This window comes from Procambarus clarkii, chromosome 45, assembly GCF_040958095.1.
Source record: "Procambarus clarkii isolate CNS0578487 chromosome 45, FALCON_Pclarkii_2.0, whole genome shotgun sequence".
Taxonomy (NCBI): Eukaryota; Metazoa; Arthropoda; class Malacostraca; order Decapoda; family Cambaridae; genus Procambarus; species Procambarus clarkii.
In genome coordinates, this window is record NC_091194.1 from 8786828 (window position 1) to 8805745 (window position 18918).

An 18918-nucleotide genomic window follows, 5' to 3' on the forward strand; every position below is an offset into this window, starting at 1 on the left:
AAACTGAGGCGTGATCGCTGTGCCACCATGCGCTGGGTCGGCCATACGCGTATCAACAAATTCGTATCCCGAGGTAAAGTTCGTAACCCAATTAAAATTTTCCGAAGAAATCGAGCTCGTAACCCGAAAAGTTCATAAAGAGGGGCATTCATAAACCGAGGTACCACTGTACAGTATGTAAATTTGTAGTTGATTGACATTTGAGTATATATGGTGGTAAAAGAGAGAGGGGGATAATATGTTGACACTAGTGCAGGAATACTGTGAAGCCACATCTATGGAAACCCGAGTGTCCGGGTAAATTGGTAAGATGTGAAAATGAGGTCTGGATGACTTTTCATTAACATGTCAATCGTAAACAAGGCGTTCGAGTTTTAATTGTTTCCAATTTTGATGGTGTAATCAGTTGCTCAAATGACTGTGAGCCCCATGATCCTGAGTGCGAATCCTCTTATTATTTCTTGTATTTTGATATGCATATTTATATATGTATGTGAAACAATTTAGAACTCTCCACTATTTCCACATAGACTCTCCAAATATTGTAAATGGAGCAATGGTTGGCGTATCGTTTAACTATTTGTGTAGCAAAGAGCTTCTCTTAATGTTTTGGTGGTCATGGGTTTGAATCCTAGGGTGGTCATGATTGTTTCACTTGCATACATTAAATCATTGATGAAGTGTGTACATATACAAACACACGTGCATGTTCATGCATGCTACGTATATACTGTACATTTGTATACAATCATAATATTCATCAGCATAAACAGGTTTTTAACTCATCAGCCTTAGGAGATGATCTGTGATGATGTATGCCCTCACATGCAACACTTCTGTAGAGGCTGGCGCAGTGCTCTTAGTACGAGTTGCCATGTTTTCACAGCCCGTCGTCTTTTATTTTATACAAAAAGCTGACTTCTACATGATTGTAATTTTTAGTGTGAAACTAATTTTTTTGTACCTTTTATTGACATTTTGTTTTGGCCATTCATGCACATATACCGATTATTGACGCTGTCTATAATTCTTCTTCTTCTTCTTCTTCTTCTTCTTCTTCTTCTGTATGCATGTTCTAGATTATCGAATCTTAACCCTTTACAAATTCATTCCTAATACCTGCCTGCTAATTTGACTCCATGTTGCTGCTTCTGACTAGACCTAATACACTGAAGAGTAAGACAGATTGCAGTTGAATGCTCTGCTGTATCCATCGATATACATTATACATTTATTTGCAATCTTACAATATACTGTCTACTAATTAATGCATTTGGAATTAATAATAATACTTTAAAGTTCCAAAATCTAGATTTTAGCTTTGTAACTAAACTAGGAATTAAATTATTATTTCCTATGTAATGGTTCAGGTTTTATTGTGTAATCACTAATAACTTCCCTTTTTAGGGTAATACAAATATATTTTTAGGATCATCCTTGTGTTGATACGTTTATCTTGTGTGGTCTTGTTACATGATAGGCATTATGAAGAGGAAGCCCAGTTTAATTCTTATAAATGCATAGTGTTTTAGCATTTAAGGAAATTATTTGCATCTTGTATATTTTTAACAGTTTGTATAAATGAGCTCAAAATTAATAAATCAGGGTTTGACTATGAGCTTTCTATAAAGAACCAATTAGTTTGGGAATTTTTAATGCAAATGGTGAATTTAATACCTATTATAGTATTTTGTACTTGTTCGTATGTAAATTGTACTGTCTTTATGACAGTTAAACAAAAGGTTTGGCCCTCCTAATCTCCAATACTCAATCTTCCATACAGCTCTCACCTATTTCTCACTTGCATGCCCTTGGTGTACCTTTTAACGTTAAATATCGGTATAAACACTCATTGAAGTTGCCTTTAGTAAACTCTGCTAATAAGTGCCTGACGGGTTACAACAGGTTTGGGCGAAACACGAATGAACTCTTGATTATCTGCTGCTAAATCCAAGACATTGTTATACATTTGGTGCTGGAAATGATCAAAATACATGAAGTTATCAATATGTTCTTCTTTGTAGCAACTTGACTGCCTAAAGCTGTTGGAAATCCACATTGCGTTTAAGCATACCAAAACTACAACTGAGTATTAGTCATGTAAAATATACATATATACCCATATCAGCGATGCACTTGTTTGAACTTCTGCACGTCCCAGTTTATTGATAAGATCAATGCTGATGAAATTTAGGCTAACTCACTTCATCTTGTTTATATAATAAAGCATTTCACATCGTACTCAGTTCCTCCTTCTGTCATTGCACACTTAGGTTTATGGGTATGCATGCCTAGCTTTTGTGGAATGATATTCATTCCAAACTGAGATGATCATTCCATTTTCTACATTGCATACATTGTGGCTATTAAATATGGCTGCCATAGTCACTCTAGGTTATGTAGACACTGCTGGTTCTTTTCATATATGGCAAGGGAAAAATGGATACTGTATCAACCAGAAAAAGAATTGGATATACTATATTCAGTTCTTATGTAGTAACAATTGCATTGGTTTAAAATGTCACCTACTGACAAAAATTAAGCAATTTTCCAACTCTACAAACAACAGTCATGACATGTGTGATATCTCTCAGTAGAATCTCCAGTCGTTAAGTTTATGCAGCCTTCAGCTCCTCTTGCATCACACTGTAATAACCCAATGCAATAAATTTAGTACACGATGGCATAAGGGTATTTCTCCTCCCCATGGTCTGGAGGAATGTAACATAATTCAAAATAAACTGTGATAGTCAAATGTGTTTTTGTCAATTCCTGTCACTGCTGCAGTGAAGTTATAATTAACACGTTGTCATGTACTTATTACTCGCATTACTCCATAGTCCTGCCATTATCTGCCTCTCACCATACATGCCAAAAGCCCTGACCACAGAACTTTTTGGCATGTATAGTGAAAGGTGCCACTAAACAGTACATGCCAAATTCATACCTCAGTAAGATAGTCAAATTTAAGATAACAAAGATATTGTTTCCAATTGTTAGGAACAGGAAGCCTTTTAGACTCTTCATCGTTCCCCTAGGCTAATGACAAGCCTTTCTCAGGGTTCAATCCACAACAGTTGATTAATTCTAAGATACCTATTTACTTTCAAGTGAATAGAGGTAACAGGTGCCAAGAAACATGCCAAGAGGTCTTGCAATGCTCAGGAATCTAACAAAGAACTAATTGGTCAGGAGCTGACAACTACACCATACTGAAGAGGTAAGGTTTCAGTGAGCACACAAGATATGGACAAGAACAATGAGACATACATGAATGTACATATACATACATATACAGAAAGGGGCGCTGGTGGCTGAGTGGACAGCACGCTGGATATGTATTCCTGTGGTCCAGGGTTTGATTCCTGGCGCCTGCAGAAACAGATGGGCAGAGTTTCTTTCACCCTGGTGCCCCTGTTACCTAGCAATAAGTAGGTACCTGGAAGTTAGACAGCCATTACGGGCTGCTTCCTGGATGTGTGTGTGTGTGGGGGGGGGGAAGAGAAAAAAAAAAGTTAGTAGTTAGTAACAGTTGATTGATTGACAGTTAAGAGGCGGGCTGAAAGAGCAGAGCTCAACCCCCGCAAGCACAACTAGGTGAATACACACATACAAGGTGTAAACAATATATATGTATAGGGGGGGTACCACCACTGCTTGCATTTGTAGGGACCCTTGGCCTCAAAGATATGTAGCGTCTGGGGAAGCCATGTGGGGCACCCATGTATACTCACATATTGTCGTCTACCACTCCCCTATAAATTGTGTATTTTATCATTTTATTTTATTTAAAGCTTCATTACACAAAATGGGTTACAACATTGGTTACATGCAAGGTACATGTCTAGTTCTCGAGTTCTTCCAGCTACAGTACTGTACCTGTATATTCTTTTTTTTTTTTTGTCTCATTTTGGCTTTCAGCAAATGCTAATTTATTGTAATTTTCTTAATGACATTTATTTTATTTTCTCACCAATTCAGTAGTTATGAAAATTAAAAAAAAAAAGCACCGAACAATAATGAATTTTAAGTTATTAACTTGAATTGGTTATTTGTTTGAATTATTCTTTGGTTCATCAACTTTTTTATTACAGTACTTGATTTAATTCTCTCTTAGTGTGATTTATTGAATTGATTACATTGACCTATATAGATCAAGTGGGTAAAGAAAATGTCAGTATTAGTCTTTGCTAATACCCTGTACCTCATATTTTTAATGGATTGGTAAGCATCATTAATTATGTATTAGGTGAGGGATGGGTTGTTACAGATCACTCCCTAAAGTTGTGACGCATAACTAACAGATTTTTAAATGTTTTCAAGAGAAAACTGGATAAACACCTCTTAAGGATGTGTGATCAACTGGCTGAAGTTGGTTCCTACATCAGACAATGTAGCAGGGACCATCAATCTGGTTGGCCAGACTGTCTACCCAGAGGTATGAGTGCTAGTCACAAGAACACCCTCAAGATAGACTAAAGGTACGTAGACCACTTACTGCGAACAAGTATTTCTTCTTGGTCATTTTTTTAATTAATTAACTAGCTAAAGTACACAGCAGTGTACTGCCAAGCCTATTCTGTACGAGGGATTATTTATAGGGAATAGATCAGGCATTCTCAAAGGGGGCGATAGTTTAGCTGAGAGGGTAAATTCTTTGATTCAGTGCATTGTCAAACACATTGTGCATTGTCACTCACATTCAGTGCATTGTTATTAAAATAGTAAAATAAATTAAATCACATGCGACTATGATGCACTTTTTTCATTAGTTTTATAGTGATACAGTAATGAAGAGCAGCACATAAAAACTTTTTACACACACACACACACACACACACACACACACACACACACACACACACACACACACACACACACACACGCACGCACGCGCGCGTGTAAAAAAAAAATTAGGTTAAGGGTTAGTGAAAGACTTATGCAAGGACAAGAATCAATTGAAAACAAATTGCAAAGCCATGGAATAGGAAAATAAACTCTTAAAAACAGCTTTGGAAGAAGTTAAAGCAAATTTAAACAAATGACTTCAATATGTTAGGTAAGGAAATTCAACAAGAAAACAGTTTTTGTCAACACAGATGGAGGAAGTTACACAGGAAATAGAACAGTGCAAGAAAGATTTGCACAAGTGTGCAAGGAGAAGGAAACAGTAAAAGAAGCAGTAAAGGAAGCCAAACACTGCAGCAACCAGGATAAAACAAATATTTTGATGGAAGTCAGAAAGGAACTGACATCAAATCCTAAATTGGTGCAAAACACAGTTGATCGAAGTAAGTCCCTGATAATTTTTGGTTGTAAAGAAAAGGAGATAACATCTAGGTCAGAAAGGGCTGTAGAAGAGGAGAAAGTAGTAGATAAAATTGTTGGCCTCGTGAAAGGTCTTATACTGTAATAGAAAATGTCTGCGACTACAGGAGAATAGGCAGATACGTAAAAGGGAAAGATCGACCTCTAAGGATCACCCTAAATGGTGCCAAACAGATGGAAGAAGTACTAAGGAATGCTAGAAAATTACAAAGTGATGAGGAAGGGAAAGTATGGTCATTAAGACGAGATCTTTCAAAAAAAGACAGATAAAAGCTGAAACAACCTTGTCGAGGCAAAAGTCTAAATGAAAGCAGGAATCAAGAAGAAATCAAGTCTTTTTTTCTACAAAGTGATAGGAGTAGGCAGGCCAGTAAAATGGTACAAAAAGGCTAACCAACAAAATCACTAGAGAGAGGGGGAGTGAAGAATAAGGAGAGGGGGAACATGTTCCTGAAAGTTGCATATACCAACATAGATGGAGTGAGATCAAAGATACTGGAGTTAAGTGATGCAATACAGCTGCAGACACCAGACATTGTTACACTCATGGAGACAAAACTTGTTGATATTTTAAATGAGGTCATATTCCCAAGGGGCTATTCAGTTTAGAGACGGGACAGAAAAATTAGGAAAGACAGTGGAGTTGCTGTGCTGGTAAAAGAACACCTAAAAGGTAAACAAAATAATGATTGCCAATCCACGAGAAGTTGACATAATAGCAAAATGTTAAGTTTTGTGAAATATATGATAAAGGCATAACAAAATTTATACCAAAGCAGAGATGCAGAACTAGAAAACACGAGGGATTCAACAGAAATTACGAGAGGGCCAGAGACCAAAAGACAAAAATGGAATTAATATATGAAGAGGCCAAACCCCCAAACATACCAGCAATACAAAGATGCGAGAAACAACTACACAGCAGTGAGGAGAGAGGTAGAAAGAAATTTTGAAAAAGGGATAGTGGACAAATGTAAAACAGAAGCAGGTCTCTTCTGCTTTTATAAACATAAACATAATTTATAAACAACAAACTGCAGGTAAAGGATAATATTCAGAAGTTGAAAATGAGAAACAGATTCACGGAAAATTAAAAGGAAATGTGTGAAACATTAAACGAAAAGTTCCAAAGTGTGTTTGTACAAAATGGGATCTTCAGGGAACCAGGCACAATAAGAATTCCAGAGAACATCTTAAAGCACATAGAGGTGTCTAAGAGACAAAGTGGAAAAAATGCTCAAGGAGCTAACTAAGAACAAAGTAGTTGGCCCAAATGGAGTTTCACCATGGGTTCTGAGAGAATGTGCATCTGAGCTCAGCATTCCATTTCAACTGATTTTTCAGGCATCCCTGTGTACAGGAGTTGTAACTGATGTGTGGAAAAAGGCTAATATAGTTCCAATCTACAAAAGTGGCAGCAGGGGAGATCTCCTCAATTATAGACCAGTATCATTGACAAGTGTAATAGTCAAAATATTGGAAAAAAATAATTAAAACTAAATGGGTAGAATTCTTGGAGAAAAATGATACAGTATACAGTAATATCAGACAGTATAGTTTTCGATCTGGAAGATCCTGTGTAATGAATTTACTCAGTTTCTATGATCGAGCCACAGAGATTTTACAGGAAAGATTCAGTTGGGCTGACTGCATCTATCTGGACCTAAAAAAGGCTTTTGACAGAGTTCCACATAAGAGGTTGTTTTGGATACTTGGAACATATTGGAGGGGTGACAGGTAAGCTTTTATCATGGACAAACAATTTTCTGATAGAAATATGAGGGCAATAATCAGAGGCAATGTGTCAGGCTGGAGAAATGTCACAAGTGGGGTACCACAGAGTTCAGTTCTTGTACCGGTGATGTTCATTGTCTAAATTAATGATCTACCAGATGGAATACAGAATTATATGAACATGTTTGCTGATGATGCTATGATAATAGGGAAGATAAGAAACGTAGATGATTGCCATACCCTTCAAGAAGACCTGGACAAAATAAGTATATGGAGCACCACTTGGCAAATGAAATTTAATGTGAATAAATGCCTTGTTATCGAATGTGGAATAGGAGAACATAGACCTCACACAACCTATAAATTATGTGAGAAATCTTTTAAGAATTCTGATAAAGAAAGAGATCTAGGGGTGGTTCTAGACAGAAAACTATCACCTGAGGACCATATTCAGAACATTGTGTGAGGAGCTTATGGTACACTTTCTAACTTCAGAATTGCTTTTAAATACATGGATGGAGAAATAGTGAAGAAATTGTTCATGACTTATGTTAGACCAAAGCTTTAAGAAGCACCTCAACAAACTGGAAAAGGTGCAAAGACATGCCACTAAGTGGCTCCCAGAACTGAAGGACAAGAGCTACGAGAAGAGGTTAGAGGCATTAAATATGCAAAAACTAGAAGCTAGAAGAAAGAGGCGATATGATCACTACATACAAAATAGTAACAGGAATCAATAAAATTGATAGGGAAGAATTTCTGAGACCTGGAACTTCAAGAACAAGAGGTCATAGATTTAAACTAATGAAACAAAGCTGTCAGAGAAATGTAAGAAAATTCACTTTTGTAAACAGTTGGAACAAGTTAGGCGAGAAGGTGGTGGAGAGAAAAACCGTCAGTAATTACAAAGCGTTATATGACAAGAGTGCTGGGAAGATGTGACACCACGAACGTAGCTCTCATCCTGCAACTACACTTGGGTAATTACACACAAGTTCGATAGCCCGAAACGCTGCGCGTACTAGTGGCTTTACAAGACTGTAATTACCATATTTGTATCCTCACATTCCTTATGTACATTCTTGTATATGCATAAATAAATAAATAAATAGCTTTCAAAAGGAAACTGCCTAGCCAGATTTCTAAGTATTTGATACAATTGTTAGTTTCTTGGAAAGTGGAGAGGAGTCAGATTTGGCAGAGAAAATAAATAGCCACAAATGTAACATCCACTTTATGATTTGGATACTGTATTTGGAAAACTCAATTCAACTTAAGGTAAAGCTGAAGTGAAACTTCATTATGTACATTGCCAGACTGTAAATGTGTTCTGAAAGCTTTTACTGTAAAATTTGGTATTTTTTCAAACCAATTTACAAAAGCACTTCAACAACATACCCATGTTAATATTTAATGTAACAATTAACTGGTAATTGGACATCTCTAAGATAAAAGATCTAAAAAATTATGCAATTATTTATTGACATTGAAAAATGAATTGAATAGCCAATCTTCATATATACATAATTTTATTTTTAAGTCAAGCCATGTATGCTGAATCCTTTTGGCTGTGATATAAAATCTGAGTGAAAACATCATAGAGAAACTTATTGAACTAAAATGCAATGATGACTGCAAATACAAATTTGAAAAAGTTGATAGACTGAATTTTGGCTGTCAACACTGGTGTAGATCAAGAGGTAGCTATAAGATCACCTAATAACTCCATCTCACAGTAGTGATAGTACTGTGGTATTCACCACACATACCATGGCACTCTCACCAGTGGTGGTGCGGTGATACTGCAAATACAACAGTGCTACCACCACCACCACCTATGTCGTGGTAATTTATTCGATTTTTATTCTTCCTGTATTTCTAGCAGCAAATGATGGAAATTTACCTGCACTATGATCATCTTATAATCTTGGATTAGTATTTCTTAAAGTGGATACTTAAACATCACACTTTTATATATAAATGTTTTATTAATTATTCTACATATGTATGTTTAATATATATTAAAATATATGGTTTCTTGGGAACCAGCTACAACAATCCAGGACTAATACTGTTAATAGTCCTATCAATTTATATAAAAAAAACTGTCGGTACTGTATTACCGATCCTAAACTGCAAAATAAAAAAAAAATAAAAAAAAGTAAATAAACTGCATCTTAGCAATGATCATAGTTGACTAACCACAATCTTGTTTAAAAACAAGCAATCTACATTATGTTTACAATATATACACTTTACTCTCTCACAATACTATCACCAGTTTTGGACAGAAGCACACATTGTATGATTATTAATGCAGAATATCTACATGCAAATACGATGTCATAAACTTAACGAAGATCAAAAATCAAGATACCAAATAGGCCAGTTTGCATCGCACTTTAATTTATTGCACAATACAACACACTAACTGCACAGCAGCCATGATTTGTCCCCACATACAGAAAAGTTGGATGTACAGGTATTGAATTATCACAAAGTTCTAAACCAGTATAGCTATATAGCATTATCAATAATGAATATTCGAGTTCCTATAGATTGTTTAGGATGCCGATATAAAAGCAGAAATACAAGACGAGAGAGACCAAAAGAGGCAAATTTGCCGAACGTATTATCAAGATTTATCGAGACTCAAAAGACGTGCGTATTTAGTACAGAATACGACTCACTGAATTATTTACAGTGTAAACGTGTGTGAAACAAAACTTCTTGTGTCCACGACGCCAGAATAACTGGAAAGTATAAATGTTTTTCCAACTAACGTAATCCACACACACTCCAAGATGTTTTCAATGGTGTTAGCAAGTGAGACAAGGAAGTATATACTGTACATTAGTTGCAAACAGGCAAACAATTACCAGTGAAAACTTCAAGTCTAGAATATCCCATGATGCCAAAATACAACTATGTGATCACAAATATATATCATACTTATGTATGCCTCTCTTGAACATACTGTACATTATTACTCGTAACTACATGAGGATAAATAACAATTATACAAATAACAGTATGCATGTTTTTAACGTAATTTATTGATCTCCTAAATCTTTTTGAGCCGTTCGAGCATGTGCAATGCATATTATTCATAATTCATAACTTACCCCACTGTATTTGTTTTTTAACCATAGCTGATTTAAGTAAACCATTTCAGTTATATTCTCAAAACACTGGTATCTTTACAACTTTCAATAGAGTTTAGTATCTATATACACATACAGTACAGGGTACTTCCTTGAGCAAATATATATATATATATATATATATATATATATATATATATATATATATATATAATATAATATAATATAATATACACAGTATAAGCAGTCCAGAAGCCTTTAATGAATCTGCAGTAACAGAAAAAAAAAGTTCTTTTCACAACCAAATATTGATAACAAACAAAACTTTTAACATATTTTTTTCTGTATCTACTCTTGGGTATACAAAATCTTTGCTTAATTCTGTAAATTAAAAACCAGATAATAAATCGAGACTTTTAAGTACTGTATTGACTATTTATGCCGACCTTTATACTAGAATTTCTTCAAAAAGCTGAACACTGTAAATAAATTTTGGCTTCAATAAATGATTTATATAAATATGGACAATTTAAGTACAAATTATTTCATGATGCAGGCACTTTCTTGACTATGTAAGATGGCATTAGATTTACCCTAGTAAGTGCATGAAGTACTTACTGCTGTATTCAAATAGCCCTGCAATATGTATCAGCTGCAGGAACATATACTGACTGATTTTAATTTTTATGTAATATCTCATATGTCAACCCCTCTCCTGGCTTCCTGTTAATAATACTTGCTAGCCACAACAATTATCTGTAATACAATTTGCCAAGATAATATCCTCCAAGAAATTCGGACATGACGACTTCATCTAGCCTCTCGATACACCTATCAACTTATTACACAATCTTCCCAAATTGGCTGATTTTATAAAAATATGGTTTTTTACAAGTACTATTCCCACACTGGCCTGTTGATGTTATAAGCACCCCGTGAGTGTATGGAATCAAATCCCGACAACATCTAACACAGTCTTGTTTGTGTTAGATCATCAATCCTAACATAGTCTTGTTTGATTACATTTTTTGCATATAGATTGCCAAAAGCTTACAAAACACCTAAAAAGTCCCACTCTTTTTCACAAGCAAATTTTCCTTGTACGGTGACCTTAAATTACATGGTGCCAGATTATTACTTATATTGAACAATTCATTCCATGTACAAAATTTCCTATATTATATATTAAAATATTGTACCATGTATAAAAAAAAATGCTTGCAAGTACTGCAATGTACATGGAGCTATTCAGCATACATTCCTTGCCAAGTATTAGTGTGTGTTTTCAACATTAGCTGCATAGTTAAAATGTCAGATACATTACACCAAAATATAGTTAAATTTAACCAGTTGCTCATGCAATACCTGTACACATCCTCCTAAATGTTGTATTTCAGCTTTGAAAACAAAGGTAATAGGGAAGCTCTACAGACTTTGGCAATCTAAATATATTTTTAGGCAATATTATATATATATATAGCATAAATAGAAATTACAGTATCTAAACAAAATGTAAGGAACTACCATATCATTTTTAAAACATACAAAAGCCCAATACAAGTGTTTCATCTCTCTTAATTTCCAAATAATATACAGTACACAAATTTACCATAGTACAAGAGTTAACAAAGAAAAATGAGAACTGTAATTAAATGATCTCTCTTCCCTTCCCCTTCCCATAAACCCAGTACTGTACAGTCCATTCAACACAAACTAATGATAATTATTCCCACAGATTTGTGATAACTTTATGTGAAGCTGCTCAACCAAAAGCAATATTCATAAGCAAATATATCAAGCACTGCTCTAAGTTGTAAAACTTAGCCCAGGTGGTGGTTAGCATATTGTTAATCCCTCTTGGCCCAGGTGGTGGTTAGCATATTGTTAATCCCTCTTGGCCCAGGTGGTGGTTAGCATATTGTTAATCCCTCTTTGTTCTTCACAAACCAGACACTCAAAACAGTGACTTCGAATCTTTGCTGAAGTAAACCGCACATTTACCTGGCTGTCAAATGTAAAAAGTATTACCACTGCCTTGTACATACACACACACAAAACTATACCCAAAAAAAAAACTGGTAAGAGTTGCTCTTGTATATGTGCACAGATATATATATTAAAATATTAAAGCAGGCGTATTGGAGTAAATACCATTAGTGAATACCCAAGAGGGATTAACAATATGCTAACCACCACCTGGGCCAAGAGGGATTAACAATATGCCAGCCACAACCTGGGCCAAGGGGGATTAACAATATGCTAATCACCACCTGGGCCAAGAGGGATTAACAATATGCTAACCACCACCTGGGCCAAGAGGGATTAACAGTAGTATGCCAACCACCACCACCTGGGCCGGGAGGGATTAACAGCATGCCAACCACCACCTGGGCTAGGAGGGATTAACAGTAGTATGCCAACCATCACCTGGGCCTAGAGGAAGGTATTAACTTTGTGCTAAGCCATCAACTTGACTGTAAAAAACCGTGTCATATTACAGAACACAGAAATAACAATTCCATCACTATATTAAAACTATCCAAGAGGCAAGAAAGTCCCCTTCTAATAGCATCTGTGGGACTCTCACGGTGGGCACATTTTTTAGTAAAAAGCAAAATGTGTTTAATCATAGGCATATGACACTGCTGAATAACCTAGGAAAATATTTTGATAAGAAAGATCTGTAAGTGACCACTGTAAAATCCACCGAATTATGGTATGAAGGAATATACGTTACATTGAGACACTCAAATATTTCCCTTTAACAGAAATGAAACCCCTGACTTGGCAAAGTGATGTGCATGCCCAATACTATAGTCTTAAAACCACGTACGTTACCATTTAATTTCTCGGAATGTGTGTCCATATTGAGATACTGACATGAGCAATAAGTGTTCCTTGCAGTTAAAAGCATTGTAATTTGAAAAAGTAGTGTCTTCGCAATTGCACACACACAACGTTCAATTGTGCTGACTTACCAAAAAATATCTCGAACTATCACTTGTTTTTAATCTTATACAATATAATATCAATTTATACAATAAAAATTTCTTTAAAATAATATTTAGAGTTCACAAATAATAACTAACCATAATGCAAAATATATGGAGATGAGTCAAGAATAAAATAAATACTTTTGAACAATCAATGATCACAGTTATTGGAATATAAATTATAAATTTGCATATTGTACTATCATCAATCTTGCCCTGCTACACCACGATGAACAAATTGGTTACAAATGTTTACTACACAACTACTGTAATACTATACAGTAGTATGCAGCTATTGTAACACTATACTTTACTAAGCAGCTACTGTAATACTATACAGTAGTATGCAGCTATTGTAACACTATACTTTACTAAGCAGCTACTGTAATACTATACGATACTAAGCAGCTACTGTAATACTATACAGTAGTATGCAGCTATTGTAACACTATACTTTACTAAGCAGCTACTGTAATACTATACGATACTAAGCAGCTACTGTAATACTATACAGTAGTATGCAGCTATTGTAACACTATACTTTACTAAGCAGCTACTGTAATACTATACGATACTAAGCAGCTACTGTAATACTATACAGTAGTATGCAGCTATTGTAACACTATACTTTACTAAGCAGCTACTGTAATACTATACGATACTAAGCAGCTACTGTAATACTATACAGTAGTATGCAGCTATTGTAACACTATACTTTACTAAGCAGCTACTGTAATACTATAAGATACTAAGCAGCTACTGTAATACTATACAATACTAAGCAGCTACTTTGTTGTTGTTAGATCAAAAAGTCCCAAAGCAGCACGGGCTATGGTGAGCCCGTAGTAACAGCTACTGTAATACTATACAATACTAAGCAGCTACTGTAATACTCAGCTTATTTCTCTTTCACAGATACAGTGAGAAATTAAATAATTCTTTAATTGCATTCCTGGGGTTGCAATAGATATATTAGTTTATTGCTGCAAAAAATTATTTTGTGTTGGATCTAATACTTGCCAGCACAATTAGATCACAGATAAAGAAATCAAAGCTATATGGAGCTTATGCAGAAGTCAAGCAGCAACATCAACAAGTAATTTTATGCACAAGATCACATATAACTGTTAAAGGTACATGTCAATCACTGGAATCCTTGTCCCATAAAGCACATTACCTTATATATAAGTTGATATTTTGCCAATTTAACTATCTACAAATTTTATACATTATATCAATATATCATTGTTGAATGTAAAATTAACCAATATTCAAATATTTAAAAAGTTAAGTTAAGCAGTGAAAATTTGTTAAAGAAACAGAAATAAGTATTCACTTGTATTAAATAAAAACTTCCACAATTTAAGAGATGATAAATTCTCTCTTCCACTTCATACCACTAAAATATACATACGCTAAGGTAAATTAAAAAAAAAAAAAAAAAAAACTTTCACACCCAACATCATACCACCTAAAGCCTCCCATATTCACTTCTTGCCAAATGAGTAATCAGTTGCTCACTTTTCAAGCAGAGACCTACGATGATGAGCTCAACACACTCATAAACTTGTCATCTCTCACTATTTGAGCCTTTTTTTTCCAAATAAGAAATAAAAAATATAAATACAGCACTGTACCATATCGAGTATTCACATCCTAGGCAGTCTCTACAAATGTTGCAAATCATACAAGTATTGTTTTATATATACAGGTACAGTGTGTGTGTGTATATATATATATATATACTGTATATATATATTATATATTTTTTTAAGATGTCCTATGTTAAGTGCAAAATGATTGATGAGATGAGAGGTGATGCTAGGTCAACCTGAAGATATACTACGAACATTCAAACAATCACCAGTTACAAGCCTTATCATTAAACAAACTTGAGCAATGATAAATACAGTATAGTGACTTAACGATCGACACAAATAGAAGCAACAAGCTTAAAAAAGTATATCTATTTAATGAGCAATAAAATAGTGAGCAATACCTGTAACTAATAATGGAGCCTCAAAGAGCATGTTAACAAATAATTCTCAAGATAAAACAAATCTGCAAGACTTCTTGGGAAGAAATATGCCACTACAGTATTGGATGATTATCAATGATATACTGTATTATAAAAATATAGCTTAAAGTACCTCTGAAATACACTAATTCTATAACATCAGCCTTTCATTGACAAAACAAGCATACATGCAATTTCCTACAAAACTAGCTGAAATATAAACAAAATTAACACTACCTACATCATACAATACTGTTGCAAATCTGTGAATCTTGATTGCTTCAACTGATCAAAAATGAACTCCACCACTCTGTACAAATAGCTACAAAAAAATGCTGAATCACTTAAACGCACAACTTGCAAACACATTTCATAACTAATGACAATACATTTTGTCTTATTTGAGCAAGAAATATTAGACTAATAGAAATATTGTTAAACTTCTGTCTTAAAATAGAATTTTGATCTTAAGCTTCAAAAACAAGAAAACAGGTTATACAAAATTGATATTATCCTATCTTACCACCATAACCGGCTGGGAAAAAAAGTTCTTAACCCAACCTCAAGTGATACCTTTCAGGGGAGAGTGATTAGGAAGATGTGTAAAACGATGAACTTCGAATTTCTCAAGAGATTTCTCGAGACCAAGATAAGAAAATGCAGTTGAAATATTCAATGTAGATATTTCATGAGAAAACTCAAAAACATACTTTTGAGTTTTTCACCAGAAACTCAAAATTCTCCTTACCCATAGGCATACAGTTAAGAACCTGCACGAGCCCCCTTACTCAGCGGCAGAAGTTGACGCACGACTGGCTGTTTTAAGTTACATCTCACCAAGCACGTGGTAATGTAAAAGTTAAGTTGAGGAAAAAACAAAGTGACTTGAATGCCATTACAAAACATGAGAGCTTGGAAATCAAAAAGAAAAAAGTATTTAGTAGAGGCAGACAAATATGTGAAAGAAATGGTGGAGGATGGGTTAGAGAAGGCGAAAGTGAAATGTTTGCGATGATAGATCCTCCTGGAAAAATGACTGCTATGGCCACCCCCTAGTATGGAGCTCCCGGGAGGAAGTAAGGTGTCGGGGAGTACAGACAGGCATAACATTAGCATTAAGTAGGGTAACACTGTCAGTGTATGACAACTAGCAAACATATATACATCTTTTTAAAACTTAAGCAGAAATTTCATGGCAATATACACAGCATATAGAAAGCCAGTTTTGGTCTATGCAGCACTGATATGGAATCCCGATCTTGTGAAGCACAAGATGGCTGAAAAAACTCATTTTACAACAAGACTGGTGCTTTAAATAAATGAACAAAGCTATAAATCCTAGTTAAGGAAACAGCATAACAATCCTAGAAAGGAGAAGGACCAGAGGCATGACAACAGCATACAAAATACTGAAGGACATGTATATATGAACAAACATTTACCAAAAATTTGACAATAGGAGAGGATGCAGGCAAAGTTATTAAGACAAAAGAGTGTGACAGATGTAGCTAATATTAGTATGGTTCAGGTTGTAAGCAATAGGAATATTCTGGAAGAAGCAGTCAAGCATATCCATCCACATTTTCAAGAGCAAGTGTGAGAGAAAACTCAATCGTCAAGATATATACAGTAAAACAACCAAGAACCAATATCTGGGGGGTGGGGTCCCAAATACTTAGGAGGTGGAAACCCAAGAGCTGGAGCTCATTCCCTGTTGACACTAGGGAATGACACTGCCTCTTGACTCACCAATAGGCAGCATGTCTGACAGTACTAGAAGAGAGAGAGAGAGACCTTTACCAGGAATAATGCTGTCTCACCAACATGTACCCTCTCGCTCTCAATACTTCCACCTGGTTTTTAGCTTCCTTTCCTTCATGTGCTTAAACCTCACGAGTACTTCACTTTTTACCTGAATACAAAAACAAAACAGATAAATTGTGTATTCAGTAGACTATACCAGAGCAGAACCCAACAGAGTACTGTACATATAAAATATCGAATGTAGATTAAGTACTGTATTTTGCATAGCTCAAGATATTTTAACAATTTGACCTGCAACTTGCCCCTTCTCTCCTCAAATCCTGTAGACTGGTTTGATTTGTTCTAAAATTTTAACTGCTGCCTGATATTACCCAAAAAGTGTTTAACTGAAAACAAAGCTCATCAACCTGTTCTCTCCCCCTTAAGGTTTGGAGAACATAACTAGGCATAGATAAGCATCAGCTTCCAGCGCCTGGCCTCATGCCAAATTCTCACACCAGTGACCATAATCACTATCCACATACTGTCAGATCTTAAATTTATAATAAACTATTTACAAAATGTGCAATGATTTTATATTATCTTTGATCATAAATTCAGACTGATGATGAGTGTTGAAGTTTATAACATCATACAGAGATGCTACAGTCTTACGGCTCTCTGAAGATATTACAAGAATTAGTGACACCCAAGACAGACTCCAAGATTCCTTCGTCTCTGAACATTTATGAAAGATATGTATTACAATAAAATTAGGTACTAATGGAAAATGTTTCTTTTCTTCAAAGAGTTGAAACACATCTACCTAAAGTAGATGTGTTCTCTGAAAAATGTCAAATATAACATGATTATAACAGTAGGTTCACGAGGGACCTTGTAAGTGACCAACTTTCAGCTAAGTATTCAACATTAATATTTAAATAGCTTTACATCAAAGAACCTACAGTTAAAGATTCTCAATGAAAACTGTAAAATTCATAAGCATGCATCTTACAGTCTTAAGCATAGCATTTAGACACAGAAATGTAATATACAGCTTCAGCCACTTGAGGCTCACAATAAAAACCACTATGTCAGATAAAATGCTCATCCTGAAATCATGATTTTGGAAATACACATTGTATACATAAATTCCCATGGGTGTAGTTCTGGCACCTAATCAAGAATTCTTACAAGATACAGTACCTGTATTCTTTGTCTAAAAGCAAACTGAAAAGATCTCATTCATTTGTCAGCAAAGCTTAACCAACACAGTTTCTTCTCTCCCGAGAAACACACTTCCTCCATTTCTATTTTTGAAAGAAATTTTGTTAAGATTCACTTACTCTTCACAGGGCTTAACTTATAATTCACTTAAAATTTTGTATTACAAAGTTTATTATAAGCAAAAATTTAAGCTTAAACCTTTAAGCTTTATATTGCTTTATTTGACAGATTCATAAGTTTTATAAATCATATTTGAAGTTAAAGTTGCCACATCACAATTTTCTTTACATTTTCAAAATCCTTATGTTTATATGACTGCAATTGCACAGTCTCAACAATGTTTGCACAATTCCACAGACAACACATATTTAAATTTTCACTTCATAAGGCATCCGTATGCATTTACACTTCCTACTTTAATTATTTCATAATTTTTGTCACCTTGTCATTTTCACCTTGATTAGATTCATTGACTCCACTTTCAATATGTTTAATATTTTCAAGTATATACAGTTCTGTACCGGTATGTCACTAAATCACATGTTAATACTTCATAATGAAGAATGAGGAACAATTGAGAGAATTGTGCCGGTGCAAGTCAAGAATGGCCTTCTCACATTAGGTAGTGACCAAGAGCTCGAAGACCATGAAGTAATTCAGCCTGAAGACGGGCCTCCAAAACCAGAATCATTATATGAATCTGAAATGTTATGAACAAAGATCATTCCTTGCTACTTCACATAGCTGTTATTTTTATCATCATCAATATTGA

The 18918-nt window shown here is 34.8% G+C and overlaps 1 protein-coding gene across 3 annotated transcripts in view; it reads right to left on the reverse strand.

Annotated features, from left to right (window-relative positions):
• Window positions 1-9030: 9030 nt before the first annotated feature.
• The window catches only part of Sesn (Sestrin), an 86783-nt gene continuing 76895 nt past the window's right edge, over window positions 9031-18918 (reverse strand). For 2 of the 3 annotated variants that reach the window (XM_045761718.2, XM_045761719.2), the window contains one exon: window positions 9031-18846. In XM_045761718.2, coding sequence (XP_045617674.1) covers window positions 18760-18846 — 87 coding nt within the window. In that variant the 3' untranslated portion in view covers window positions 9031-18759. The remainder of the gene's footprint in view (window positions 18847-18918) is intronic. The other variant, XR_011222105.1, reaches the window with a different exon arrangement.